We start from the raw sequence: 15,482 nt of genomic DNA, 5'->3' as shown, positions 1-15,482 counted from the left end.
ATAGGAATTTACAGCAGATAGACCGTTCGTGCCATAATATAAATACAGTTATTATAATTTTATTGTTTGGTGAACTGTATAATATATTTGCAAATGTTAACTATGCCTATTTGCCTATATGATTGGTTGTTCTGTTAACTTTTTATTATTTTTAATATTTGTTTACAAACTGTAGCCTACATGATCGTTACCTAGGCCCTACGCGTGATTTAGAGAAAATTATGATGAAATAATGAAAATTAATAATTAACAGTATTGTCATTAAATAGCATTTAGAAAAAGCATTCAAACTAATTACACACTGTTAATATAATCGATTATGGTACAGTAAGGTTTTCACACAAATAAACAGACATAAAACTTATAGCTGGCACATCTCAAGAAAGATGTGCAATAATTACTATTTGCAATTCTTTGCAGCTCAAACCATTCCTTTATTCATTCATTTATTATTTTTTATTTTAGCTTATTTAAAGACAGACATTGTAGGCCTAATATACATATTTCCAGGGCATTAAGATCCTGAAGACAAATTAAAGAATTAAGTTTCAAAAATGTTTAATTAATAGTTTAGACTAATAGTTCAAAATATAACAGCATGTTAGGTTTTAAAGATGTATACAGAAAAAATGCACGTTTAACAGAACAGGTTGTAAATAATTTATCAGCAAGTTTCTTACATTTGCAAACAGGCAGGACAATCTTATTGCTGATATGTCAGTTCCTTGCTGGTTTTGAATTTTGTTTTCTAAGCAAGATAATGATCTCAGCCATTGTTCTAGATAAAGCAGAGTTGTCTAATTCTCACGAGCATGATTCTGGCTATTTACTCCTTGTACACTCAAAATGCTGCATCAGCACAGAGGTTTGTGAAGCTGTTTTCTCATAATGATGATATTCTGCATTATTCTGTGTGTGTGTCTTACTCCACAATCAACATTTGTTTCATTGGTTCTCTTATTTTCATGCTTTTTTACGTTTTTGTGCTATGTGATTTTTCTCTAATTAAATTTTTGTTGTTGTTACTTATTCATTTTCAGAGCCTGTTATAAGACGAAGACATAGTTCTGTTTTCTGGTGGGGTTGAGCAGATTGGCTCCAATGTCTTCAGATCTCACATGTTGTTAAGAACTAAACTTTCAAAAAAAAAAAAAAAAATTTGAGACAGCTTCCCTGTGGCCTGCCCTCTGGCCTTGAGATCCTCCATTTGGGCCACAACAGGATACAAAGCCTGCAAGAGTCATTCCTGGAGGGCCTCAAGAAGCTGCGGGTCCTGAACCTCCAGAATAACCAGATTAGCACCTTGCGTGCAAACAACGAAAAGCTTGAGTGTCTTTACCTAGATGGAAATAAAATTAAGCCAATACATTGCACCCCAGGTTGCCCTTTCTAAATTTGCTTATAGCATGGGAAGCAATAGGATCTCCTGAATTTCATCAACATTCTTCTTCTCACTGCAACTATCTATTATCTGTACAGGAATCAGATCTGCTTACTGAGGAATCATTACATGTCCCAGCTGCACAACAGCTATAACAGACTAGTATCAGTGGATGGGGGTCTTCGCCTGCCTAATCTGTGCGAGTTGGCTGGAAACCAGCTACGAATACTGCCTAGTAGATTGGCCTCTAAACTTGAGAAGCTAGACTGCAGACAGAACAATATCCAGGAAGTGACTTTTCAGCGGATAGCAGGGATGAAACAACATAAACATCTCTTTGGAAAACAACACCATCCACATTTTTGAAGCTAATGCCCTGTTGCCTTGCCAATTAGATGAAATAAAACAAGTTTTATTTTATTTTATTTTAGTTAATGTTCTTTTTTTCAAGTAATTAATGTTTTTATGGTTATGGCTTTAGTTTTAGTTAACTATACCATAATATCCCTGATGGCAATTAATCTCATGTATTTATAACAAATATTTATTTATTCATCTATGCATGTACTGTATTTACGCATGCATGCATTATGCATTTATTTATGCATTTATTTTTTAGACTGAAAATGATCTAATACTATGATCTATTGGTCATGCCAAATGCCTCAAGAATCTCTTAATAATTGTTTTTATTAATCAATTCTTTTATATTCTTATTATACCAGGGTTCCTGAGACACTGGTCCATTTGGAAGGGGAACAACATTGACACAATACATAAATGTGAGCTGAGGCCTCACAGGCGACTACAGGTGTTAAATCTGCGCCACAACAAACTCTCCACTCTTCCTGCATTGAACCTACCAAAAATAAAACTTCTGTATTTGGATAGAAACCCATGGCAGTGCAGCTGTGAACTCCTTGAGGTCGAAATCAGGCCTGATCTCTGCAGCAAGCCTGTCTATGCATCTCTTGATGATGAATGGCGAGTGTATGAATTGGCACAAGATATCTGTGAGGAGGAGACCAAGGATTTTTTGTTAGAGAGCCAAGCTGAACACATAGACAATGAGGAATATGGTGATTATGATTTGTAAAAGTAATCCTGTGAAGACAAAACATAACTGCAATGTACAGCTTTGCATTTCTGCCTGTTTTATTTCTGGCATCCCTTATAGAACCAACCATAAACAATCAAATTTGATCTGTTTTGTTCAATATTGGTAACTGTCAGTGAAATGGACACACATTACGATAAAATCAGCTATATTTGGATTGGAAAATATGATTTTCATCTGTTTCGTTTCATTAGCATCCAGATTTGCTTGAAAGAAACAGACCCATAAAAGCTATTTTTGTGACAGTAAATCTTATAATATATAAATAATAATATTGAAAGTATTGATTTAAGATATATATTTCTAGGCTATTTTAAATCCTATTAAAATAATAGGATTTACACATATTCCATTTACTGGTACAGCAGCCAATCACATTGCACCATCTCGCGCAAGCCTAAATCAGTGTTGATTTTTTTTGTGTGTGTGTTGATCTGAAATCAGCCGTCAAGAGTTCTTCTCTCGCCTTAACACTTACCAAGGCAGACATCATAGCTGATCCCAGACCAGCTGATAGAATGACGCGCAAACGCTCTGTCAGCCGTCCAATCAGTGAGCTCCATGTCACACAGCAGCAGGTTCAGAGTGGAAAGGTTGGCAGGATGAAGAAATGGCAGCCGGCGCGCTGCGGTGTTGGCAGTGACCAACATGGCTAATTTCTCGATAGGCGACCTCCCACACGTACGCATATTTCTTAAAATATGAGGAGTATACCTTAAAATCTGATACATACTTAAGTAGGAACGCGTTTAAAGACTTATACGCATGGCTTTACTGTATGAGATGGTGTGGCGGTTTTTGCACGCGCTGCTATATGTTCAGCGCGCGCTGGTCGCTTGGTTTCGAGTCCACATCTGGAGATGGAAACGGGCAGTGGTGGGATTATTACTGCCCCTTGCCCTCGGCTTTCATAATCAGAAAAAGGCTGGACCCATAGGCAAACGGACCAGCCGCCGGGTTCGCTGGGGAGCCGACGGCAGGACGATAGAGAAGCTGCCCCTTCATGTGGGGTTATTGATCACTGAGGAGGAGATACACTATTCTGACATTGCCAATCTAGTGGTCTGGTGCATGGCAGTGGGCATCTCATATGTCAGTGTTTATGATAATCAAGGTAAGACTCATAGAGATTCTGCATTGAATAAAGGGAAGTGAATTGCTGTCACATGCATTCAGTCACCTGCTGTTTCTTCAACACTCACACATGACGACACGTTTAAAGTCTTAGTGATGAACTTTGTGTTCAGATATAATTGCATTAATGCAAAAGTTGAAGTCAAATAGTATGGTTATTGTTGAATGGTTTCGTTTATATGAGATGCTTAAAAAAGAGTTTATAATATAAACTAACTAACGATTTGTTATAGCCAGATTCTATCTATCTATCTATCTATCTATCTATCTATCTATCACTTGTGACATGCACCAGACTTATTCTTGGATATTGAGTATGAAACTAGACTTTATAATACCATTATTAGCATTAATACGTTTCTTTGGACCTTTTAGGAGGTTTTGAAATAACTATTACTCAAACTTTTATTCTCATCTTTATAATGTTACAATATCTCTGGTCAATTTTAAAACAGTCTCTTTCAGCTCAGTATATTTCTCATTGAAGCTTGGGGAGTATGTAATATGATTTATTAACCTTAGACATAGATTTTATGACTTCCAAATGTGTGGTAAGGGTGAACAGAGATGAATCACGTTGATATTAGTGATTCTTAATTGTTGTAATCTTTATCTTTAAGAAAATTGCCTTCTTTTTTCTTTTTATGCCACTATCGAACAAGTAATATTAACAAGAAACTGAGTAGCCACAGTGGTTCTCAACTAGTTTTTCTCATCTGACATTCCTCAGTTAGCCTCAAATGTAATGTTTAATGGGTGTGGGACATCTTTGGGTCATCATCTCTTTGTCACCCTTGTTTCATAGGTGTCTTCAAGAGGAATAACTCCAGACTCATGGAGGAGATCCTGAAAAAACAGCAGGAGTTTTTGGGAATGGACAGCTCCAAATACTCAGTGGAGTTGTTGAAGAATGGTACAGATAAACAAGAGCATCAAGGTGAGGCTCAGAACCTGAGAAAATGACTGTTGCTTTTATTTGCGACACCCACTGTGGGTGGACGGCTGTACAAACTGGTTGGATCAGAAGATTTCATTTAGGATGACTGCCGGTTTTGTTCCTTTATGTTCCTCTGTGATAGAGCATAATGATTAGTTGTTTCATCTGTATTCATGACTTTGGTCAGGAAACACAGGTTAATTCACCTCAGGCTTTGTGTGAAAATGCAGAAACGTTTATGCAGTTTTAATATGGAAGGATTCATTGTTGCCAAACTCTGTAGGTCAGGAAAATTGTTTTACTTTTACAAATGTGCCTTGAGCAAGTCATCTCTTAAAGACCATGTGAAACCTAATCCAGAGTGACACAGTGATACATGGGAAAACCCACTTTGCTTATTGTTTTACACTCAATATATTTTTTAGGGCTCAAGAATAAGGACTTTTTTCTCAAATCCAGTTGGACTAGTAGTTCAGATTTTGCCCTGAAAACATATTTATGCAGTTTAAAAGTTTGGGACAGTAAGATTTTTTGTTAGGGAGTAATTAATACTTTTAATTTAGCAAGGATACATTAAATTGAACAAATGTTACTATGAATTATTACAGCTACCTTATTTTGTTACAATTGGTGTTCTTTTGAACTTTCTATTCATCAAAGAATCCTGAATATTAAGCAGCACAACTGTGTTAAACATTGATGATGATAAAAATAAATGTTTCTTGAGCACCAAATAAGCATATTAGAATGATTTCTGAAGGATCATGTGACACTGAAGACTGTAACATAAAAAAATCTTAACTTTTAAATGATACTGTATTTTATATTCTTTTTTTACTTTGTATTTAGCTTTTTTCGAACCTCTGTTATCTGCATGATCACATGCACTAACTACTGCTGTGACTCTAGATCTAAATCTGTGACTGATAATTGTATCCCTCACTTTTCCATCTTCAACAACATATTAAAATGTCTTTGTAACTTTGTATGGGCTTGTTCGCAAGATGTGAAATGACTGCTGTTTTTAGCTCAGTCTATTCGCACGTCTGTCTTAAACGAGTAGACTGTGACTTCATGTTTAGTCACTTGTTCTGATTTTCTCAATTTCCAAATGAAATATGGACCTATGTTCATGCATCGCCTGGGTCTTTTAGTCTTTTTAAATATTTTTAGTCTATTTTTTCTGTCTTTCTGTTATAGTGTTATCTTGTCAGTCAGTGGTCAAGGTCTTCTCTCCAGACGATGGGCGGCTCAGTATCGTCCAGGCAGCCCAGCAGCTCTGTAGGGCCGTCGAGCAGAGGGAAAGGACATCCAAAGACATTGATGTCACTGTGCTGGACTCATTACTCAGAGGTGAGGTGTCAGTCAGCTGACCATCAGCGCAGTCCTCTAATTTGATTCCAGTCAAAAGAACAACAATCCACATTGAGTCTTATGTATATACGGATGCACCAATAAAATGATTTTTAATGGTGGATTCCGATTGCTGATTTAATTATTATTATTTTATTTTTTTTACAAGCAAATGGGCTGATTTTGAAAATGGCTGCCTTTTTTTTTTTTTTTTGCCATTGTTTATTTGTACCCATTTAAAATTAGAGGCAACCACTGCATTTTAATCATGATCCAAACAAAGATGATAAACCCATGTAGCATTTCACAATTTTAAAGCAAAAACAGAATGATCTGACTGTAGCTTTGTGAAATTATGCTGCATAAAACATACCCGCACAAAACAAAATCAGCAGACGGACTGAATTAAAAAAAAGAAAAGAAAAGCAAATTCACTCTCTGACAGTAGGTTGTGCTTGTGGAACAGCAGTGATATAGCGTTTCTTGGCTCCCGTTGTACACAAAGCAGCGCTGCGCTTATAAACTACTTAAATAGGCATTATAGGGAGGTAAGAGGAAAAGAAACTGCCATCAAAACTTCTTTCTCTCTCTCTCTCTCTCTCTCTCTCTCTCTCTCAAACATAAGTTAGATCATTAAATAAAGTTAGTCTGAGTGCTGGTGCTGCTGAGTGCTATCAGAAACATTGATGCACAATTGAAAATGCTCTGTTATTTTGACAAATAAAATACAGTATCTGGTCAATTACTTTTCCCTTCTTCAGTAAAGAATGCTGATAGGGATTTGAAGAAAAGGGGACAAAGTAAAGTTTTCAAAATGCCTTGAGAGATTGTGAGGGCAGTGAAATAATTAATGGGATATTGTTTAGGCTGCCACGTCTGTTGTCTTTTTCAAACTACAAGAGCAGAATAAAAAGAAAAACCTGTAATGTAGCTCTTGCTAAGACTATAACCTGTTATCAAACACTGAAAATACTAAACGTTACTGTATTTTACTGACCAATTACACAGTAATTTGACATTTCTTTATAGATGCAATGATTTAAAATTGACTTTTCAAATAAATTGTTTTTTTGACTGAATCAATTAAATATAACTCATTCTTGTCACTGAATTGACATTTTAATATGTAAATATTGGACAATAATACTTAATTTAATAATATAAATTATGATTAATATTAAATATCATTACTAGATATTTATATAAATATAATATTTACATTGTTATTTAATATTATTTATAATAATTGCAATATTATTGGATGTATCAAACCAAAGTCTGCTTACAGAAATGGGAGATATATCTGGAACATGATAATGTCAGATTACAAGGGACAGAATGGAAAATTATCAACTCCAGCCATCAGATTACTCTTAATTGTAATGCAGAAACATGCATTTTCTGCAAAGATGCTTAGAAACTATATGCATTGTGAAAAACGCTATAGAAATAAACATGAGTTCAGTTGAATCAGAGTGAAGGCGAATATTTATAGCACAACCTCTGATTGCAACAAAATTTGCATCACCGCTGCTCTGTTATTGAAGCTCGCTGAGCTCACTCATCCTTAGTGGCGGGAATCTTTAGGCACCTCATGATCCAATCCGATTCTGGGAGTCATGATCCGATTTTACTATGGTCTCCAAGATCATTTGTTACCAGAAGAGCCTGTAGTGTTATCATTATTCATCTTCAGAAGCCCCTCGGGCTCAAAGAGCTGTTTTTCCGTTCCACTGATGACTGTTTTTTTTCTTTCATGCAGAGTCGAAGAACATACCTGACCCAGACCTGGTGCTGAAGTTCGGTCCTGTGGAAAGCACACTTGGTTTTCTTCCCTGGCACATCAGACTAACAGAGATTATGTGAGTATGTTTATATATGGATGGATTTCAGCACAAACTGTACAGAATACAGGCAAGGTCTTGAAGTTCTTGAGTCCACATTGAAAAACTCGAATTTAAAATTAAATTTAAACCTAGAAATAAATAGTCAATTTAGGATTTCGGAAAACTGTACAACAAAGAAATATTTTTCTTTTTTTGTGAGAGGGATATCGTGGGATTGGTAGCATAGAGTGTGTGCTTGGACATAATTGAGTTCACATGTTTGTTATGTATGAGTGTGTACGGTGGCGTTTTGCCTGGAGAGTTCACTTGAATCCTTTTGAGAGATTATCAGGAAAGATTAACAACTAAACCTGTCTACGCTGGCACACTTATCTCTGGAAACTTTCCAAGCGTGCGTGATGACTTGTACAGCTCTGTGAGATCACTGCACACATATGGACTTGCACCGCATTGCATCATGCAACCATCATCACTGTACTGCCTTGAAGTCTGACATGCTCCATTTTAAACTGTTTTAAATGGCAGTTTCTGTCTAATTGTCCAATGAAGAATGCATTTAATGTTTTCATTTTTTACAATTTTGAGTTGAGTTCAGAAAATGTTGTGTAAAATAAGTGTTCCATTTAATTTCAGTAGGTCTGTATACTCATTTGTTTTTAGTAAATTTTAATGCAGGTTTGTATGCATTATGTCAACGTAAATTATATATGCTATTTAAAAACCCTTGTCAGTCTACCAGCAATTTAAAAAGGTGAAAAAAAAAAAAAAAATCAAGGAATTAGTGAATTTTAAAAGTAAAAGAATATAAATGTTGTCTTTTTTCCCCCACTCAGCTTCAATGTGAGAAACAATTTGAATGAATTTTCCTTTTTAGTAATATTTGCACAATCTCATATATTATATTATATTATTAAAAGATACTTAAGAAAAAAGTCTGAGTCAAGCTATCCGTGAATTTGCATTGTTCAACACTGTTATTTGTTTGTGTTTCACTAGAGGGCAGTGTGGCACTGTGCTGTTTCACTGCATTATTAGCAAACTTGATCATCTGTTTAGTTTCCCTTCTGTGTGTCATGACTGATTCAGTCTTATAAGCCTTGAACGGTGTTTGTTTGGTGCCTGATATCACATCTGTAGACTGTTAATCAGGGCTGTTGCACTAAATAAAATTATATTTTGATTTTATCAAAAGTTTAAGTGATTACACACAATTGATTTATAATTATGCATCTACATTTCATTTATGTAATTAGCTAGCTTCTGATTATCAGCTCAGTTACCCTGAGGAAACTAATATAGTCCAACCACATCTAATCATGTTCATTCCACTAAAATTAAAAGGGCACATTTGGAAATTACAGAAATTATGTAATTCACTTAAGTACAGGTGCTGGTCATATAATTAGAATAACATCAAAAAGTTGATTTATTTCAATAATTCCATTCAAAAAGTGAAACTTGTATATTATATTCATTCATTACACACAGACTGATATATTTCAAATGTTTATTTCTTTTAATTTTGATGATTATAACTGACAACTAAGGAAAATCCCAATTTCAGTATCTCAGAAAATTAGAATATTACTTAAGACCAATACAAAGAAAGGATTTTTAGAAATCTTGGCCAACTGAAAAGTATGAACATGAAAAGTATGAGCATGTACAGCACTCAATACTTAGTTGGGGCTCCTTTTGCCTGAATTACTGCAGCAATGCGGCGTGGCATGGAGTCGATCAGTCTGTGGCACTGCTCAGGAGTTATAAGAGCCCATGTTGCTCTGATAGTGGCCTTCAGCTCTTCTGCATTGTTGGGTCTGGCATATCGCATCTTCCTCTTCACAATACCCCATAGATTTTCTATAGGGTTAAGGTCAGGTGAGTTTGCTGGCCAATTAAGAACAGGGATACCATGGTCCTTAAACCAGGTACTAGTAGCTTTGGCACTGTGTGCAGGTGCCAAGTCCTGTTGGAAAATGAAATCTGCATCTCCATTAAGTTGGTCAGCAGCAGGAAGCATGAAGTGCTCTAAAACTTCCTGGTATACGGCTGCGTTGACCTTGGACCTCAGAAAACACAGTGGACCAACACCAGCAGATGACATGGCTCCCCAAACCATCACTGACTGTGGAAACTTTACACTGGACCTCAAGCAACGTGGATTGTGTGCCTCTCCTCTCTTCCTCCAGACTCTGGGACCCTGATTTCCAAAGGAAATGCAAAATTTACTTTCATCAGGGAACATAACTTTGGACCACTCAGCAGCAGTCCAGTCCTTTTTGTCTTTAGCCCAGGCGAGAAGCTTCTGACGCTGTCTGTTGTTCAAGAGTGGCTTGACACAAGGAATGCGACAGCTGAAACCCATGTCTTGCATACGTCTGTGCGTAGTGGTTCTTGAAGCACTGACTCCAGCTGCAGTCCACTCTTTGTGAATCTCCCCCACATTTTTGAATGGGTTTTGTTTCACAATCCTCTCCAGGGTGCGGTTATCCCTATTGCTTGTACACTTTTTTTCTACCACATCTTTTCCTTCCCTTCGCCTCTCTATTAATGTGCTTGGACACAGAGCTCTGTGAACAGCCAGCCTCTTTTGCAATGACCTTTTGTGTCTTGCCCTCCTTGTGCAAGGTGTCAATGGTCGTCTTTTGGACAACTGTCAAGTCAGCAGTCTTCCCCATGATGGTGTAGCCTACAGAACTAGACTGAGAGACCATTTAAAGGCCTTTGCAGGTGTTTTGAGTTAATTAGCTGATTAGAGTGTGGTACCAGGTGTCTTCAATATTGAACCTTTTTACAATATTCTAATTTTCTGAGATATTGAATTTGGAATTTTCCTTAGTTGTCAGTTATAATCATCAAAATTAAAAGAAATAAACATTTGAAATATATCAGTCTGCATGTAATGAATGAATATAATATACAAGTTTCACTTTTTGAATGGAATTAGTGAAACAAATCAACTTTTTGATGATATTCTAATTATATGACCAGCACCTGTATATGCTGCCATACAAGTTTTTTTTTTTTTTTTTCTTCAAAAAAATTAGTACTTTTATTCAGCGGGAAAAAAAACAAAGTATAACGTTTTCAATTTTTTTTTCAAATAAATGCTGTTTTTTTTTTTGTTTTTTTTTTAATTAATATATCAAAGAATCCTGAAAAAATTGTTTCCACAAACATAATAAGCAGCACAACTGTTTTCAACATTGATAATAATAAGTAGCATTTCTTGAGCAGCAAATCAGCATATTATTAGAATGATTTCTGAAGGATCATGTGACACTGAAGACTGGAGGAATGATGCTGAAAATACAGCTTTGCATCACAGAAATAAATTACATTTTGAAATATATTAAAATAGAAAACAGTTATTTTTAAATTGTAATAATATTATACAATATTACTATTTTATTGTATTTTTGATCAAATAAATTCATCTTTGGTGAGACTTTTTTCAAAAACATTTAAAAAAAAACGTACAAATCCAAACTTTTGAATGGTACTGTACATAAGAAACATATATATAGAGAAATTTTTTTGTATTTTTTTTTCCAAACACAAAAACACATTTAACCTGTTTTATTAAAACTAAAAAAAACAAAAACAATTGTATAACAGTTCTTTTGGGACCAAATATTTTTTTTTAACTGGTGTTGCTAAAGTATTTATTCTATCTCCATTTTTCTGTCTTCTCCACCTGTAGCTCAATGCCATCCCACATAAACGTCTCTTACGACGACCTGTTCGGTGCTCTGCAGTGCTATGCGGTGTGTGAGCAGCGGCTGGGCAAGTGAGGAACAGCATGCAGAGAGCGTAACTGGGACTGGGTCCGCACAGAGAAGGAACTGAACGAGTGAGAGGGGATGGAGAGGGTTCATCCCTCTCTTCATGTTTACAGTACAAGCACTGGAGCCTCAGCGCCAGCAACACGCTGCTGCTGCTCTTCTCCGCCCGGATCATCTCTGCTCCTCTCCGCCAAGGCCTGCTGGGCGTCTCCTGTGTGTATGTGTGTGTGATTATGCTTGTATGTTTGTGTATGTGTGAGTCTCCCGTGAGTAACTACACTCAGAAAAGGACACGAGCGCTGCCCTAAGTAACGCCCACCAGCAAGCCGGTCGCGAAGAACATGAAAGGAAACATGGTTAGCCATATGGTGTAATTTTACCGTCACTCTTTTCCTTTGCCATATCTCTGGACACATTCGAATGATGGCAGTCTGTGCCAGTGCACTGAACTCTACAGAAGTTGCATACAGTCGTCCGTCTGTCACAGCGTGACTTTTGAGCCGTTTCAGAGGGAAGCAGAATAATGTACTCTTGGTGAACTATCCAATTAAATGCGCCTCTAGTTGCACAGCTGCTTTCAGATGGTGCAAACTTGCGAGGGTTTTCCAGTCGACGAATCTTCTGCATGCCCAGTCTGTCTTATTGCAACTTCATGCTCCCATGAAGGCTTTCCAAGCGCGCTGTAAATGGTTGTTTGTTTGTAATTGTGTTGTTTGAATGTGCGCGTGCATGCCACAAATGGCACTAATTAGCAGTAAACCCTGAAGTTTGTAATTCTAAGTGCGTAAATTGATTGCTCTACATTGTCACCCCTCCGAAAGCTCTCGCTGTTTGTAATGGCTTGTGGCGCTAATTATGTTTTTATTTGATTTTTATTTGTCATCAGTAAATATTGTTTCATTCAGAAGTCTGCTGTTTTTCTCAGTCGATATCTCTATGGATCAGAAATGTTGCATATTAATATTTCGTGAGATCCGTGATTTTTCTTTCACAAAATGCCACAGGCTTGTCATCATTCAAGGCCCCTATGAAAAAGTCTTAAATGTGTAATTCACTGGTTGCCATTGGAAGGGTTTGTTTGCTAGTGTCCAGTGTGAATGTACAATAAACGTTACTGAAATCCTTTAACAGTAGTCGTACTGAGAGTGGCATTGATTCTTCCGCAGTGGAGTCGACATGAAAAGAAGAATGATTTTTTGTTGCAGCTTCGTTCTGACACTTCCTGCTTCTGACTGGTGTGTGTATTTTTCTCTTAACTTGAATTTCATCTGACAGTTCTTCATCTGGCTGGCACTTTTATCTAAAGTGACTTGATTTCAGGCTATATATTTTATCACTATGCTCCCTGGGAATTGAACTCATGACATTGGCGTTTCGAGCCACATGCTTTACCAGTCACAGGAACTGTACTGCGGTATTGGCTACTCTATAAATATTTCTTCTTCGGTAATTCAGCTTTTTGTTCATATTGTTCACATACAATTCTGTTCAAATGTTTGGGGTTGATAAGATTTTTAAAAAAATATTTTTAAAAGCTCTCAAAGGCTGCATTCATTTGATCAATAATACAGTAAAAACAGTAATATTGTTAAATAATATTGCAATTTAAAATGACTATTTTCTGTTTTAATGTTTTAAAATGTAATTTATTCCTGCGATGGCAAAGCTGAAATTTCAGCATCAGTCTTCAGTGTCACATGATCCTTCAGAAATCATTCTAATATGCTGATTTGCTGCTCAAGAAACATTTCTTATAATTATCAATGATAAAAACAGTTGTGTTGCTTAATATTTTTGTGGAAACCATGATAATAATTTTTTTTTTTATATACATATACAGGATGCTTCACAAAAAAGAAAAGCATTTATTTGAAATGGAATTTTTTTTGTAACATTGTAAATGTCTTTACTGTCACTTTTCATCAAATTAACTCATCCTTGATTAAAAGAAATATTAAAAGTAAAACAATTTTACTGACCCCAAAGCTTTTAAACAGTAGTTTTACTAGGGATGCATGATATAGCGCAATCATATCAGTTTTTTTTAAACCAGTATCAACCGATATTGGATATTTATTTGTGTGTGCACTTCCACTATTATAAAAATGTGATTTGTGTTATATAATGCACACCAAAAATGAATCTTTAAAAGCACTAATAATTTAATAACAATGTAAAATGTAATTTTTAACCAATCTCAAAATGAAAATCACTTTTTCCATATAAAGTTATGCTAAAATTCACTTGAAGCTTTTAAAACGGTTGAATTTTAATGTTTTGTGTTGAATTTTATTTAAACAAAATATTATAGAATATTTATACCACTTATCGACCATAACAAGAAAAGAATTACAGCCAGAATTGTAATATCGGTGCATCCCAATATGTTAACTAAGTTAGCTGTTAAAAAATCTAAAGCCAGGGGTGACAACCAAAGGCAACATTGTTTTTTTGTTGTTGTTTTTTTTTGTGGTAAACTTTTGGAAGGAGTGGTTTATTTAAAAATATTGTAATTTACTTGCTCTTATGTTGTTTCAAACTTGTATGACTAACTGTCTTCTGTAAAACACAAAAGGAGAAGTTGACCAGAATATCTGAACTGCTTTTGTCAATACAGTGGAAATGGATGTTGACTGGGGGGCGTCTCCCAAAGCCAACTATGGTCGCAAATTTCATCATTATCAACAGAGTTCATTGGAACTTGCGACTATAGGGCAAAAAAATACCTGTAGTCTATGACTCCATCACTATATATATTCCGATTTGTCTAAAGCCATACAATAGCTTGTGTGAGGAACACAAATTGTTTTTCAAAATGGGAAATCCTGACATCTGTGGTCACCATCCACTTCAGTTATATGCAAAAGAGAAGCTTGAACTTCATACAATAAATAACTCATTGCTGTTCAGCGGAACAAAGTAAGTTAAGTGCGTTTCAAAGGCATGGGGTTGAGTAATATGCCTTTACTTTTTTGGGGTGAACTGTCACTTTAAATTCCTATTTATAAGTGGTAGATGTAACATCAGAGCTGAAGGATAGGGGTCATACATTCCTCCTGTTCTTATTAAACACCTCCATGTCCAAAAATGCCACTTCTGAAGTAGTTCACACATATAGGTCAGGGAGGACAGGAGGTGTTATGAACATCTGAGCCACCCATTACATCCCGAGACTTATTCATGGATTCTGTCAGGTGTCATTTACTCCTCTTTTTGAGGTAAAAGACTGTGAAAATGGCTATTTTGAGAAGTACAATACCAGTACTGGACTTCATTTGTTTGTTCAATATCTATTACTCAAATCTACAGCCAACTAGTGCAGAGTTACTAAAATCTGCTTTTTATATTCCCATGTTCCATAGAAGTTTCATTATGGATTGTTGCTGGGAGTGAAAATACCTCGGGTTGCATTTTTAAAAGCATGTCCGCCTCAGGAGGACGCAATAACGCTGTAAATTAGCATAGATTTGGCTCCGAGGCTTTAGATTTTCGATGCAGTTTGAAATGTACAAACTAATTCAGTCTTACATGTCCCTCATCATCTTTAATGTATTACAAGTTTTATTTGGAAAAGCTTTTCCATATTTATTTATTGCTAATTTTCATATCACTGATTTCTTTTAATATATTTTTTTTTTATATGTGGATTCACAATCAGTCAGTGCCTGTGGTTCACAAACTGCAGTTGCAAGCAAGATGGGTTCATTGCCTTAAGCCTCTTAGAATCTAGTTTCTCTCCGTCTTCTGTGTCTCTAAAGAGTAAATAAAAGTGTGAGTTTCATTTGAATAATTTCATATGAGTTGCTGAACGTGAAAAATACATGACAACTTTTAACTAATGAAAGCTGCATTGAGGGAATCTTCTGAGAATAAGTTTGTGAAGATGTTTGCGAGTATCTGAAGAACAAATTGTTGTGACCTACCTGTG

The 15,482-nt window shown here is 35.9% G+C and overlaps 1 protein-coding gene and 1 long non-coding RNA gene across 3 annotated transcripts in view; both read left to right on the top strand.

The window, feature by feature from the left end:
* Positions 1-727: 727 nt before the first annotated feature.
* Positions 728-2,584, top strand: LOC127501841 (uncharacterized). Its single transcript, XR_007926733.1, has 2 exons — positions 728-865; positions 1,041-2,584. It is a non-coding gene; the product is annotated as an uncharacterized LOC127501841 (long non-coding RNA).
* A 477-nt stretch (positions 2,585-3,061) lies between these two features.
* The window catches only part of LOC127501838 (dehydrodolichyl diphosphate synthase complex subunit nus1), a 111,980-nt gene continuing 99,559 nt past the window's right edge, over positions 3,062-15,482 (top strand). Inside the window, exons 1-5 of one of the 2 annotated variants that reach the window (XM_051874069.1) lie at positions 3,069-3,612; positions 4,438-4,569; positions 5,770-5,922; positions 7,685-7,784; positions 11,473-12,682. In XM_051874069.1, the coding sequence (XP_051730029.1) occupies positions 3,264-3,612; positions 4,438-4,569; positions 5,770-5,922; positions 7,685-7,784; positions 11,473-11,563 (825 nt within the window). In that variant the 5' untranslated portion in view covers positions 3,069-3,263 and the 3' untranslated portion in view covers positions 11,564-12,682. Of the gene's footprint in view, positions 3,613-4,437; positions 4,570-5,769; positions 5,923-7,684; positions 7,785-11,472; positions 12,683-15,482 lie in introns of those variants that run through there. The other variant, XM_051874067.1, reaches the window with a different exon arrangement.

The sequence above is a fragment of the Ctenopharyngodon idella genome, chromosome 20 (assembly GCF_019924925.1).
Source record: "Ctenopharyngodon idella isolate HZGC_01 chromosome 20, HZGC01, whole genome shotgun sequence".
Taxonomy (NCBI): Eukaryota; Metazoa; Chordata; class Actinopteri; order Cypriniformes; family Xenocyprididae; genus Ctenopharyngodon; species Ctenopharyngodon idella.
This window is presented reverse-complemented; position numbering and strand designations above follow the sequence as displayed.